General features: G+C 39.9%; 1 protein-coding gene across 1 annotated transcript; it reads left to right on the forward strand.

The window, feature by feature from the left end:
- Positions 1 to 570: 570 nt before the first annotated feature.
- ARG1 (arginase 1) lies at positions 571 to 13,607 on the forward strand. Its single transcript, XM_072833913.1, has 8 exons — positions 571 to 1,114; positions 5,274 to 5,346; positions 6,789 to 6,963; positions 9,668 to 9,827; positions 11,520 to 11,614; positions 11,952 to 12,056; positions 12,741 to 12,877; positions 13,113 to 13,607. The coding sequence occupies exons 1-8, from the start codon at positions 1,058 to 1,060 to the stop codon at positions 13,277 to 13,279; spliced, it is 969 nt and encodes a 322-aa protein (XP_072690014.1). The 5' UTR covers positions 571 to 1,057; the 3' UTR covers positions 13,280 to 13,607.
- The last annotated feature ends 433 nt before the right edge of the window (positions 13,608 to 14,040 follow it).

Below are 14,040 nucleotides of genomic sequence, written 5' to 3' on the forward strand. Positions count from 1 at the left end.
CAGATGCCTTTCTTTAAAATCCATACTTTTGCATGACAATAAACAACTTCCAGGGACACCCAGTTTTAACAGGCACAGAGAGCTGACATTTCACCTGTGTTAAGGCTGTAGAGCCTACTGGTTAGGCGGATCCAGAAAGCCTAAGACTGAGTCATGGCTTTTCCTCTATAATCCGTGCATGGCATCTGGCAACTTCCCTGAGCTTCAGTTTCTTTACCAGTAAGATAGAACAAATGGGAAGACTTGCTGTACAATTGGTATAGGATTAAATGAGAACAACATCTGGCACATAAAAACTTAATGTTGGCTATTTTTATTGCTATATCTTGATTATATTATGATTCCAAGAATTGTTATCCCTCCACGCCCCCACACACCATATTTCAAAATTTGTATGGTGACATCTTTGGGTTATTAATCAGATACTGCATTATTTTTTTAAGTAATAAGGAGAAAAGGAAATCATATGCTTCCCTTGACACTGTACCATGGTGCTGCATGAGGCGTGTCTCATGGATTAACCATTAATCCTAGTGTGTGAAACCTGTACTCAGGGTTGCAGGGCTGGAAGGCATGCGAGCGACCAACTCTCTAGATCCAGCCCTGTTCCACACAGGAGGATTCAGAGGCCTAAAGGAGGTTAAGTGCCCTGCCCTGCATTTCCACAGCTAGAACCATGACACTACATATGTGGTTATGATTAATTGATTATGATTTGAAATGATTATCATGCTTAGGAAATCGAAGCTGTGGTTAGAAAAGATTCAAGTCATCCAGCTGACTGTAAAATGGGAGTGAACTGGTGTCATGAATAGTCTCATTTAATTAGAGACCTAGACTCAAAGGACTCATGGTTGTTTCTGGTATGAAGAACTTGTGAGACTTCCACTTGACTGTTCTTTGGTGCAGTGGGTGGAGCTAGCCTTCCTCATTAGAATAAGGTAAACAGATTCAACCCAGTTATAAATGGAAAAAATATGTGTCCTCAGTCACTGAGGGTTGTAGAGAGTGGTGCCTGGCTGGAGAACTCAGTGCAGTGGAGAGAAGGGAGCAGAGCATGAGTTCCACGGCAAAATCCATTGGGATCATCGGAGCGCCTTTCTCAAAGGGCCAGGTGAGTAAAAAGTGTGGCCTTGCATAATGAATTCATTACAAAGTTTCAGACTTTAGAATTAGTAAGCTGTTAATGTCTTTTTAGTTCAGTTCCCTGGTACGACGGGCCTGAAATATGGATTTTAAAGTCCTCTTAACCATTTTGCAACATTGGAGAACTGTGGTCACAAACTCAGTTATTCTTGGGACTCCTAATCTCAGCTGCAGCCAATTTTACTTGAATCTACTAAATTTTTCTTTGTATTGTTCAAGAGAATGTATTTTTATTTGAATGGAAATGGGCTATTTCTGTATTATAGCTTTGGGTTTTAGAGTGCCTGTGTAAAGGTGAGAGGATTCTATGAAAACACATTGGTCAGGTCATGTATTCATGCCTAGAAACATTTCATAGATTGGTAGCAATTTTCAGACTTCTTTTATTCTGCAAAACCTAAATGCGATTGCTTTATGTAACTTTGTGAATCATATTATTTGAGAGCTTTAATGATTCTATGAAAGTGTTAGTTCATAGGCTAGGTAGAACGCTTTGTGTATCTCTCTTTGAGGGAAGAAAAAAGAAAAAGGAAAGAAAAGAGAATCCAACTGGAGGTTGGCAACGATGAAAGGACTAATGCATTTATGAAATTCCCAGATAGCCAATACACGCCAGCAACATTGCCCTTTGCAATGTCTTTTCTTCTGCCCAAACACACTCGTCCTGGCAAAGACGGTGTGATTATAGACCTCAGATGTCAGCGTGTGTCTGTGCTTAAAGCAGGGAAAATCAAGAACAAAAACACAAGCCACAAGACAAAGTGTGAGTTGGATCTCCTAGGGTTGGTATGGTGGTCGTTTCAAACAGGGCTTCATTTTCGACATTCTCTTTGCCCACCTGGGCCGCGTTTCTTTGATCTCATGCTTGGCACTCTGGCGTTTTATTGCAAAACAGATTGGGAGAGGTCGAGGGTAGAGACCCGAACTGCATCTGGACTGTCAGTAAACACTGCTGCACTTCCCCCGTCCTCCTTCAAAGTTCTCTCCCAGAACACGGGGACATTTTGCTGACATAGAAGTGTTTCTTCTAGTGCTCGCGTTAATCGCAAAACTGCAATATACTCCCTTATTCTTGGGATGGGCTTTGATGAAGACAGAATTAAAATAACTGAACAAAAGGAAGAAAAGGCGGGAGGGAAAACAAAAAATTTGAGGGAGAGGAGGAGGAAGCGGACAGACAACAGCCTGAACATACTCTGGCCCTTGGATCTCAGCAGATTCAATGCTATGAGAATAATAGCCTTTTGAAGGGATAGTATTTTTGAAATACAGCCTGATGCATTTTCTTTTCTTAGTACTTTTTTTCTTTACTGCTACAGCTCTTCCCCTATTAAAATTTGGCCCCATGAGAATGAAGCTCATTGTCTCCTGATAGTAAGGACTCAGAGAGAGATGTTTCTACACCAAGTCATAGCATAGGAGGAAAATAGTGGCCAGCATATTAGCATCTCTCCTCACCGAAAGGCAATAGAAGTTTACAAATAGACAAAGGAGATTAAGGGTAGATGACTAGAAGGTTGAGTCTAAGAAGACTTCATCCCATCTCACTCCCTTGCAAGGCAGTGAGCAGTGGGGGAGAGTTGATGGCAAAAAATGAGATAAGTATTATACTTAATATACTGTTCACTAAGGCTCAGAGACGTTTAGTAATTTGCTAAATTACTAGCCTTGACTGTGTGATTCCAGACAGGATCATATAATCCCAAAGACTATGTACCTGACTTGTGCCTGTGGATCCACAGCAGACTTGACACTTGTGACCAGTTAGGGCTTGGGGCCCAGCCTCAAAGTCAGTAGAGCTAAAGAGGTGATTCCCAAAGTGAGCAGATAAACCAAGAAATAAGAAGAAAGCAATCGTGAGAAGCAGTTAGAATCAAACAACTAAAAAAGAATCATGGAAAGTATCACTCTGGGAAATTTAACCATGGTGTTAGAGCAAATATAGTGTCAACTAAGAGGTTTTTGAGACTTGTTCTAAAGCTTGAAAGGAAAAGGGAATTGTCCAGGGAGTTTTCTCAAGGTGACAGTTTTTGAGCATCTACTAAGCACTACACCACATATCTCCCTAAGCTGAAAGAACACTGGGCTATAATCTAATAATGGAGGAAAGACCAAGCAAACAAACACAAAATGAAAGGCAAAATTTGAGCCAAGCAGCACTGGATTGAGGGTTTCTTTTCTTTTTTATTTAAAGATTTAATTTATTTATTCATGAAAGACATACATACACAGAGGCAGAGACATGGGCAGAGGGAGAAGCAGGCTCCATGCAGGGAGCCCGATGTGGGACTCGATCCTGGGACTCCAGGATTACACCCTGAGCCAAAGGCAGACACTCAACCACTGAACCACCCAGGGGTCCCTGGATTGAGGTTTAAAGAAGGGGCAATTATATCTGCTCAATGAAGACGGTGTGTGGGGCGGTCATGCAAGAAGGGAACGAAGGAAGAGAGCAGAATGTGTCAGGCAGAGGGGTGGTGGGTGCTTGTTGCCAAGAATGGGAATTTGACATCCAGGATTGGACTGGCAGCCAGGGCAAGTCATCTGTAATTGGAATTAGGTAGAAATATTTGCTTCGTTTGGGGCCACAGCTCCAACCCTAGGGACAGACACATGTGTCTTTTGGTGCATCTTGTCGTTGGGTAATGCAAAATAACTTTCTGTGTGTACAAGCCTAGTTGGAAATTAGAATCAGAGAGGTACATAAAAGAACTGTTTCTTCAGATTTCTATTCTGCCAGGAAATTAGAGAGGATTTATTGCAAGGAAGAAGTGTGCTCACTTCTCTGACATAAAAACAGCAGGGGGAGAATTCTTGTTAGTTGTGCTTAAGCAGGTCAAAACCTGAAATACTGGGTTGATCTTGGATTCAGGTCCCAGGTGATGATGCATTTCTGTTGCCTGTTTCCTTCCTGGGAGCTTGCTAACTCAGCTAATTCACTGCTGTGAGGACCTGCACGTAGGGCTCTCTTATGCCAGGCTCTTTTTTTCTTAGGCTTTTATCCAAGTCATTCCAGGGTTAGCCAAGTTGCTCTACCACTCAATCTGTTTTCCTGAAAACCTGCTCATGTTGCAAGACTCAGCTGAAATGACATCTACTCCATGCAGCCTTGCTTGACACGCTCTGTCCCCAGCAGAATCAGGAGCATCCTGTTTTTGTTACTATGATATCTTGTGTCTACACTGAAGCATATCTCCAAAGTACTGTAATTGGGGTTAAGTATACAAATTCCCTATTAGCTTATGAGTTCCTCAAAAACAGAAGCCCTCTCTTTTTAGTGACTGTATCTCTATCAGAGTGGTTTTGAACAAAATACATGTTCACCATGTTGACAGTGTGGTGTCTGTCATGGGAAGAGGAGATGCAGGTTCTGGAATCCAAAGAACCTGTTATGAACAAAGGCTCTTCCGCTTGTTAGCTGTGTGTCTACAGGAAAATTATATAACCTTTCTGATTCTAGATCCTCATATTTGGCATAGGACTAACTCAATCTAACTCAATCTGCCTTTCTGGGATGCTTCAAGGAGATGGTATAAATTCCTGGCTCTGCCTCGGTGTCCATCGAAAGATGAATGGATAAAGAAGATGTGGTCTATGTATACAATGGAATGGAATGGAATATTACTCAGCCCTTAGAAATGACAAATACCCACCATTTGCTTCAACGTGGATGGAACTGGAGGGTATTATGCTGAGTGAAATAAGTCAATCGGAGAAGGACAAACATTATAGGTCTCATTCATTTGGGGAATATAAATAATAGTGGAAGGGAATGGAAGGGAAGGGAGAAGAAATGGGTAGGAAATATCAGAAAGGGAGACAGAACATGAAGACTCTTAACTCTGGGAAACGAACTAGGGGTGGTGGAAGGGGAGGAGGGCGGGGGGGTGGGGGTGAATGGGTGATGGGCACTAAGGGGGGCACTTGACGGGATGAGCACTGGGTGTTATTCTGTATGTTGGCAAATTGAACACCAATAAAAAATAAATTTATTATTTAAAAAAATTCCTGGCTCTGTAGGAACTAAAAAAATGATAGTTACTATTCACTTGGTTAAAGAATGAAGAGATTTTCTATTGTGGACATCTGATCACGTCTGAATTATTTTATTTCTTTTAATCATTCAGCCACGAGGAGGGGTGGAAAAAGGCCCCACAGCACTGAGGAAGGCTGGCCTGCTGGAGAAACTTAAGGAACAAGGTAATTTTTCCATTGAAAGATGACCAGATGGGATGCCTGGGTGGCTCAGCAGTTGAGCCTCTGCATTTGGACACTGGGGCTGCCCAGTTTGGAAGTTTCTTAAATAAATATACATTTGCCTTTTGGCCCAGAAAATCTACTCCTAGGTATTTACCCGAGAAAAGTGAAAACATATCTATACAAAGACTTGTACTTGAATGCTTCTAGCAGCATTATTTATAATAACCAAAAGAAGGGAAACAACAACATACCTATCAGCTGGTGAAGGGATCCATGACAAGTGGTACGTCCAGACTATGGAACAGTAACCAACAGTAAAAAGGAATAGACCACTGACACAGGCAAAAACATGGATGAACCCCAAAGACAACATGCTAAGCGGAAGAGCCCAGACACAAAAGACTACCTACTGCATGATTGCTTTTACATGAAATTCTAGAAAAGACAGAAGCATAGCAGCAGAAAGCTCATCAGCAGTTGCCTTGGTGTGGGCGCAGGGAATGACCGCAAAGGGGCATTAGGGAATTTTGGGGGGGTAATGAAAGTGTTCTAATCTTGATTATGGTGGCAGTTACAAGACTGTAGATATTTCTAAAACTTACTGACCTGTACACTTAAAATGAATTTTAGTAAGTAAGAATTATGTCATGAAGCTGAAAAAAGGAGGGGGGATAGAGAACAGAAGGGTTGTAGAAATGACTGATCTCATGTCACAGTTTTACATGAAGTCTGTATCTTGAAGCCTCCTAATGCAAGGCCTTCTAGGAAGTCCACCCAGGTCCTTAGGAACTTCAAGTTACCTGTGATTTCTCCTTATTAAAAAGGTATAATAATTAAGCCTTTATTTCCTGAGCTCCCTGACGTGTGATGCTTGTTGCTAATCACACTCTTACTGAATTCTGACAATACTACCATGAGATAGGTGCAGTGCACAGTGGAGGGAGCTGAACTGCTTCAGCAGGTGGCAGATTGGATTGAAACCAAGAATTGTTAATTATAGTCAGAAAATTTAGAAAATACTGGTGTATTTTCTTCTTTAAAAAAATGATTTCTTTATTACAAATAGAAAAACTTGCTTACTGGAGAAGAGTAGAAAGCATATAAGCAGAGAGGGCCATATAGAGATAAAGACAGTGAGGCCACTCGTTAAGCCCAAACCAGAAGATTAGTGCTCTTAGGCTTTGGTGTCCAGCCTCACTGGATTGATTCCAGAAGTATTTACCATGAGCCCAATTTACAGCTGAGATGATGATGTCAGGCAAAAACAGACATGGTTTCTACGTTTGCAACTTTTACAGTCCTTCCAGGTATTTTCTTTGCTTCTACTTATAAAAGTACACTGTTTTGTGAATTTGGAATCTTCCTACATGGACTGTTTTGCAATCTTTGTGTAGTAACCTGAAACTTTTGGTCTTTTTTTTTTTTTTTGGTCTTAATTATAGACTGTGATGTGAAAGATTATGGGGACGTGCCCTTTGTTGATGTCCCTAGTGATCCTCCCTTTCAAATTGTGAAGAATCCAAGGTCTGTGGGCAAGGCGAATGAGCAGCTGGCTGGTGTGGTGGCAGAAGTCAAGAAGAACGGAAGGACTAGCCTGGTGCTGGGTGGAGACCACAGGTCTTGTTTAATGATTCTCTCTGCGAAATCTGGCACAAATGGCATAACCAAAACCGTAAGAAGAGAGAAAATATGAATGGGAAAGCATTGATCAATACTCTGTACCTAATTTTCTGACTTTTTAAATTGTTTTGGTTATTACTTTCTTCTGGAAATAGAGACTTAGCTCTATTTGAAGTCTTGCACTATCTTTATTACAGCAGAAAATATACAACATGAGTGGATTTCAGTAAAATATTCAGTACAAATTCACATTCCTAAATAATTAAGCATGAGGAAGTTCATAGCCATCTTATTGCACTTGATTCCTGATAACAAGAATAACTCATTTAAGTCAACCTTTACAAGTATGTCTCCCGTTATAAAAGTAATAATTTCAAACTTCTGAAATGCACACACAAACACATAAATAAAATAGTAGTAATTGCAGTTTCCTAACCACCATTTCAAGTGAAATTGCAAATTTGGCATATTTCCTTCCTACCGTACTGTTTTCCTTGTACCTGATTTTGTTTAACAATGGTGTTATCCTATGCTTTGTTCTTAATCTAAAGTATAAATTTCCCTGTTACTTCATGATATATACAATATATATATTTTTCGTATGTATACATATATACAATATACAATTCCTGTTGTGTAATTTTTCATCAAGGTGTTAAATCACTATACATGTCCATATTGCTACATATTCAGGTAATTTTCAAATTTTCATGATTATAAATAATGTGGTAAAGACCAGTTTTGTGCATGAGCCTTTTTGATGTCTACTCTCAAGGTCCCTGAATACATTATCAGAAGTCTGATCAGATCAAAAAGTACAAGCATGACAATGGCTCTTGATGCAAGAGTCAATCACTTCAGCTCCCTGTTTGCCTCTAAAGCAGAACATTAGGAGGGCTTCTAGGGCAGCCCCGGTGGCACAGCGGTTTATTGCCGCCTGCAGCCCGGGGCGTGATCCTGGAGACCCTAGAGACCCTAGATCGAGTCCCATGTAGGGCTCCCTGCATGGAGCCTGCTTTTCCCTCTCCCTCTCTCTCTCTGGCTCTATGAATAAATAAATAAAATCTTAAAAAAAAAAAAAAAAGGAGGGCTTCTGTATGATGAAACTGCAGTTGAGAAACCGGGGCTCGGGATCCCTGGGTGGCGCAGCGGTTTGGCGCCTGCCTTTGGCCCAGGGCGCGATCCTGGAGATCCGGGATCGAATCCCACATCGGGCTCCCGGTGCATGGAGCCTGCTTCTCCCTCTGCCTCTCTCTCTCTCTTTCTCTCTCTGTGTGACTATCATAAATAAATAAAGAAAAAAATATTAAAAAAAAAATCTAGAGAAACCGGGGCTCACTTTCTATTTTAAGTGGAAAAAAATTTTTTTTAATATTTTGTGATGTCGAAGATCACTTCTTTTTTTTTTTAATTTTTATTTATTTATGATAGTCACAGAGAGAGAGAGAGAGAGAGAGAGAGACAGAGACACAGGCAGAGGGAGAAGCAGGCTCCATGCACCGGGAGCCCGACGTGGGACTAGATCCCGGGTCTCCAGGATCGCGCCCTGGGCCAAAGGCAGGCGCTAAACCGCTGCGCCACCCAGGGATCCCTAAGTGGAAAAATCTTAAGTGGAAATTTTGAGTGGCAAATAGCCCCAAGACAAAAAATATGAAGGGAAAACAAATATCAAGCTGGATAATCAAGAACTAAACTTCAAGGCAGAGTGCCATCTCTTTGAGAATCTATAAGTTCCACAATTCTCTGAATGATATTTGATCATCTGCAGGTGGGAGAACATGGGCGCTGTATGACAAATCCTAATCTTTGAAATTTTGTGTAAAATACCACTTAGCTCTTCCATTCTGGAAAATTTTCTGGAGCTTGGAGTGTTTGAGCTGAATTTTGAAAGTTCTGGACCTGGCTAAGAGCAGGTCTTTATTTATTTATTTTTTAAAAGATTTATTTATTCATTCATGATAGACATAGAGAGAGAGAGAGAGAGGCAGAGACACAGGCAGAGGGAGAAGCAGGCTCCATGCTGGGAGCCCGACACGGGACTCGATCCTGGGACTCCAGGATCATGCCCTGGGCCAAAGGCAGGCGCCAAACCACGAGCCACCCAGGGATCCCCAAGAGAAGGTCTTTAAATGTATGGCAGGTAGAAAGTTCAAGCAGAGCACCTGAGCGTTGAACAGCAAGTGAGCACCCAGGGTATGTTGGCTGAAGTGGATGCAGGGATTTCTGAGTGATGCTCCCTAATTGTAAAATAATTGGATTTTAAGAAAAATGAGCTCTGTGGTAACTCATTTGAGAGAATGAAGTATTTACCAAGAGAGATGAGAGTACAGAAAATGAGTCTGATTTAGTCTTGAGAATTAAACAGTGTCTCATGCTAAGGAATTTCTTGTGTGGCTACTGTGTTTATACAGATTTAATTTTTGGCTAAAACAATAATTTGCAATTTTATTAGAAGGCGGTTTTCCCCCTAAAATCACATTTAGTAAGGCCATTGATGCAAACTTAACTTATTAGTAATTAAGCATAAGCTGTGCTTTTCTACTGTTGTAATTGCTTAATTGGCATCTCCAATTAAAAACCTATCAGAAATATCAGCCATTTTGACTTAAAGGAAAACCAAGTGAGAGCACTGAGTTCATAATATGATGGATGTAATAATATTGCAAACCTGATGTTCACACAAACTTTTTTTCCTCTAAAGCATGGCTATTGGAAGCATCTCTGGCCATGCCAGGGTCCACCCAGATCTCTGTGTCATTTGGGTGGATGCTCACACTGATATCAACACTCCACTGACAACCACAAGTGGGAACTTGCACGGACAACCTGTGTCTTTCCTCCTGAAGGAACTAAAAGGAAAGGTAAAAGGCTGGTTGGTATTCTATTAGGAAAGAATCAGCTCTTTAGAAGAGGTTCAGGAGTTACAAGGGAAGAACCCTATGCCATCTTATTTTTGGTGTAATCTCAAACCATTTTCTCAGCAGCCAATAAGCTTAAGGGTTGGTGCATGAAGGTAGTGAGGCTCTGTGCCTCTACCTTACATGACAGTTTGCAAACTGACTTTACATCGATCTTTCCTTTTGATTCTTAAACTACACTTTTTAGTGTGTAGGGCAGAGAGTAATCCTTTATAAGCAAGTCAGTAGAGATTCAGAAGTTAACTTGCTCAAGATACATGTCAAGCACATAGCAAGGCAAGGGCCAGAACTGGTCTCCTATAACCTACCTCTTTCTGCTGCCTGCCACACAGGCTCTCATTCTTACCAATCGTCTCCTCCACATCATGGGATCTTTTTCAAAAATGGAGGTTTTTTTTTTAATTTTATTTTTTTTCAAAAATGGAGTTTTAAATGTGAATTACAGTGGTTTATTATTTAACATCTTTACTATGAGAAGTTTGTATCTACATAAGAGGAAGAACTCCTTGCTCCTTAGAAATTTTTCTAAAAGATGTGAGCTGACATTCCGGATTAAGATTTAACATTGTGGTTCATATTCATTGATATTCTGTAGCCTATCAATAAAACAATTTTTACTGATGTAGCTGTAGAATATGGGTCTTTACAATAATACTTGGGGATTCAAATCCCCTTGTTAAATGCTCAGAAGTAACTTTTAAAATTTATTTTATTTTATTTTTATTTATTTTTTTAGTAACTTTTTTAAAAAAAGATTTTATTTACTTATTCATAGAGACACAGAGAGAGAGAGAGATAGAGAGGCAGAGACACAGAGGTAGAAGCAGGCTCCAGGCAGGGAGCCCGACGTGGGACTCGATCCCGGGTCTCCAGGATCACACCCCAGGCTGCAGGTGGCACTAAACCATTGTGCCACCGGGGCTGCCCCAATTTTTTTTTTTTAAGATTATTTATTTATTCGAGAGAGAGAGAGAGAGACAGAGAGAGAGAGAGAGGCAGAGACAAGCAGAGGGAGAAGCAGGCTCCATGCAGGGAGCCCAATGTGGGACTTGATCCCAGGATTCCAGGATCATGCCCTGGGCTGAAGGCAGGCTCTAAACCACTGAGCCACCCAGGCATCCCTGAAGTAACACTTTCTGAACTGATGACCAAGTGATAGGTTTATAAAATTGCAGTGTAGTTAGCACATGGCAATAGCCACTCTTGGCTCTAGGACATTTGGAGAGCCACCAAAGGTCTACTTCAAAATTTCCCCTAGTCACTCTAAACCATCCTTGGGATTAAGTCCTTACTGAGAAGAGAAATAAAGAAGCTATGAAAAATTATAAAAGCACACTGAGTTCTTTATAGCAGAGTTTTGGAAAAGCAGGGCCCAGTGGAATGGGGGCACAGAGCAGGCAAATGCTGACAAATGATTCAGGTCGGGTCTGAGTCACAGGCTGAAGGTAGCCCTATACATGTCATCTATAGAGTACCACAAGCAGAGGTAGGCAGTGTCTTCTCAATTTTGTATCTTCTTTTAATGATTGCCTTGAAATTTATGTTCTAAATATAAGATATGTGCAACTTAACTTTAAATGTAAGATTTGCTCAAGAATCACATGTATTAACCAAATGGAAATACTGCAATTTTAGATACCCGATGTACCAGGATTCTCTTGGGTGACTCCTTGCCTATCTGCCAAAGATATTGTGTATATTGGCCTAAGAGATGTGGACCCTGGGGAACAGTAAGTTTATTCCTTGATGTGAATTATCTTCATTTTCTCTTTTGCATGCTAGGCATGCTGGTCAAAGCTATGAGAAAAAAATGATTATAAGCACCAGGTATATATGTCAATATCTATATACCCATATAAATATTTATGTATATAAATCAGGTGATTTTTTACATTAATTGACCTGCTATTAAAAATACATTTATATATACATATAGTTCATAGAATTTAAATATTTTGTGAATCTTACCACAATGATCTTTTTTTAAAAGAATGGGAAAGGAAATGAGGGCATAGAGTTATACTCTTTATTAATTGTAGGATTATCTTACTATCTCCTCTTTCATAGCTACATTTTGAAAACTCTGGGTATTAAATATTTTTCAATGACTGAAGTGGATAAACTGGGAATTGGCAAGGTGATGGAAGAAGCACTCAGCTATCTACTAGGAAGGTATGATTCTTGTGTGGGTGTAATGTAAATATTATTAAAAGGATTTCCTACTGATGCTAATCAATGTAAATTATTAATAAAGCCCTCATGTAAAATATGGAACTTCACTGGATTGTTACTTTTTATAAAGCAAGGTAAGAACTATATTTATGTACTGTATATTAAGCCACCAACTTATTTTTTTTTTGAAGTTACTTAATTTTTATTTTGAATCCTGCTAACTGTAGTTCTTATGGTTTTGTTTCTTTTCAGTTATTTTTTTTTAATTTATTTTTTATTTTTCAATTTGCCAACATATAGAATAACACCCAGTGCTCATTCCATCAAGTGCCCCCCTCAGTGCCTGTCACTCAGTCACCCCCACCCCACCCCCACCTCCCCTTCCACCACCCCTAGTTCATTTCCCAGAGTTAGGAGTCTCTCATGTTCTGTCTCCCTTTCTGATATTTCCCACTCCTTTTTCCTCCTTTCCCCTTTATTCCCTTTCACTATTTTTTATATTCCCCAAATGAATGAGAGCATATAATGTTTGTCCTTCTCCGACTGACTTCTTTCACTCAGTGTAATACCCTCCAGTTCCATCCATGTCGAAGCAAATGGTGGGTATTTGTCGTTTCTAATGGCTGAGTAATATTCCATTTAAACCACAACTTTAAATGGAATTTCTTTCCTACCTCTTAAAAGAAAAAAAAGACCAATTCATCTGAGCTTTGATGTTGATGGATTGGACCCATCCTTCACACCAGCTACGGGCACACCAGTCACGGGAGGTCTGTCTTACAGAGAAGGTCTCTACATTACAGAAGAAATTTACAAAACAGGTAGGTGAAAATTGGGATGAATAGAGAAGCAAGTATATAAACATAGCCAGTATATAACTATACCTTCCCCCCCTCCCCCAATCTGAAAATCAAGTCCTCCTGGACACTTCCAGAATGCCGATCACATGAGGCAATCACCACCTATTTATACTCCTAGATAATATTTCAAGGCAGGGTACTGAATTAAACATGTCAATTGTCTAACAAATTACATTATTTTCAATTGTTGTTACAGGGCTACTCTCAGGATTAGATATAATGGAAGTGAACCCATCTCTGGGGAAGACACCAGAAGAAATAACTCGAACAGTGAACACAGCAGTAGCAATAACCCTGGCTTGCTTCGGAGTTGCTCGGGAGGGTAATCATAAGCCTATTGACTACCTTAACCCACCTAAGTAAATGTGGAAACATCTGTAAAAATCTCACAGCTAATGTCATAATTAGCTAATCTAATAATTTACTTAAGCTTACAGTTATCCTCCCAAAGATTTGGTCTTTCTGAAAAATGTTCTGCCTTGTAAAGTATTAGTATAATTAATATGAGCTACCAATTCCCTCTTGGTGTGAAATTCAAGACTTGGAAATCCTAACTTTTGTGTAATTAAAAAGACACATAGGGTGGGACTCTTGATATCAGGAGATAAAGATACCCCACCTGAAAAGAGACCATATTCCCAGGTTGTTCAAAAGATGTGATTTTTATAATAAACTCTTTATATTAAGGTTCTATTATGTCTGTATGTTTCTAAACACATAGATTTACTAAGGGTTTAAACAGCCACAGTGAAATCATCATCCCCCCAAAATTGTAGGACTGCTGAGATGAAACTCTGGCTCTGGTTTCTTCAATTGTAAAATGGGTAATGGTTAGGCCTCGTGAATCTCTAAGTTCATTAATGTTAAATGATCACATTTTGCTTTGTCTAAAACTCAGACATGATATTGATTTATATTTTAAGCAAGGCTGCTATTCTGGTAGCCTTTTTGGAGGTAGAAAAAGAAATCAAACTGCTGTTTCTAAGATCTTTTTTTTTTTCTTTTTTTCTTTTGTTTCTAAGATCTTCTAATTCAGATGGGAATTTCACATAGAATTATCTGTGGCTTCTAAACACTCCCCCCACCCTCAACTTCACCCACTGAAATTATAGTATGTCTCATTA

This window comes from Canis lupus, chromosome 7 (genome assembly GCF_048164855.1).
Source record: "Canis lupus baileyi chromosome 7, mCanLup2.hap1, whole genome shotgun sequence".
NCBI classification, from domain to species: domain Eukaryota; kingdom Metazoa; phylum Chordata; class Mammalia; order Carnivora; family Canidae; genus Canis; species Canis lupus.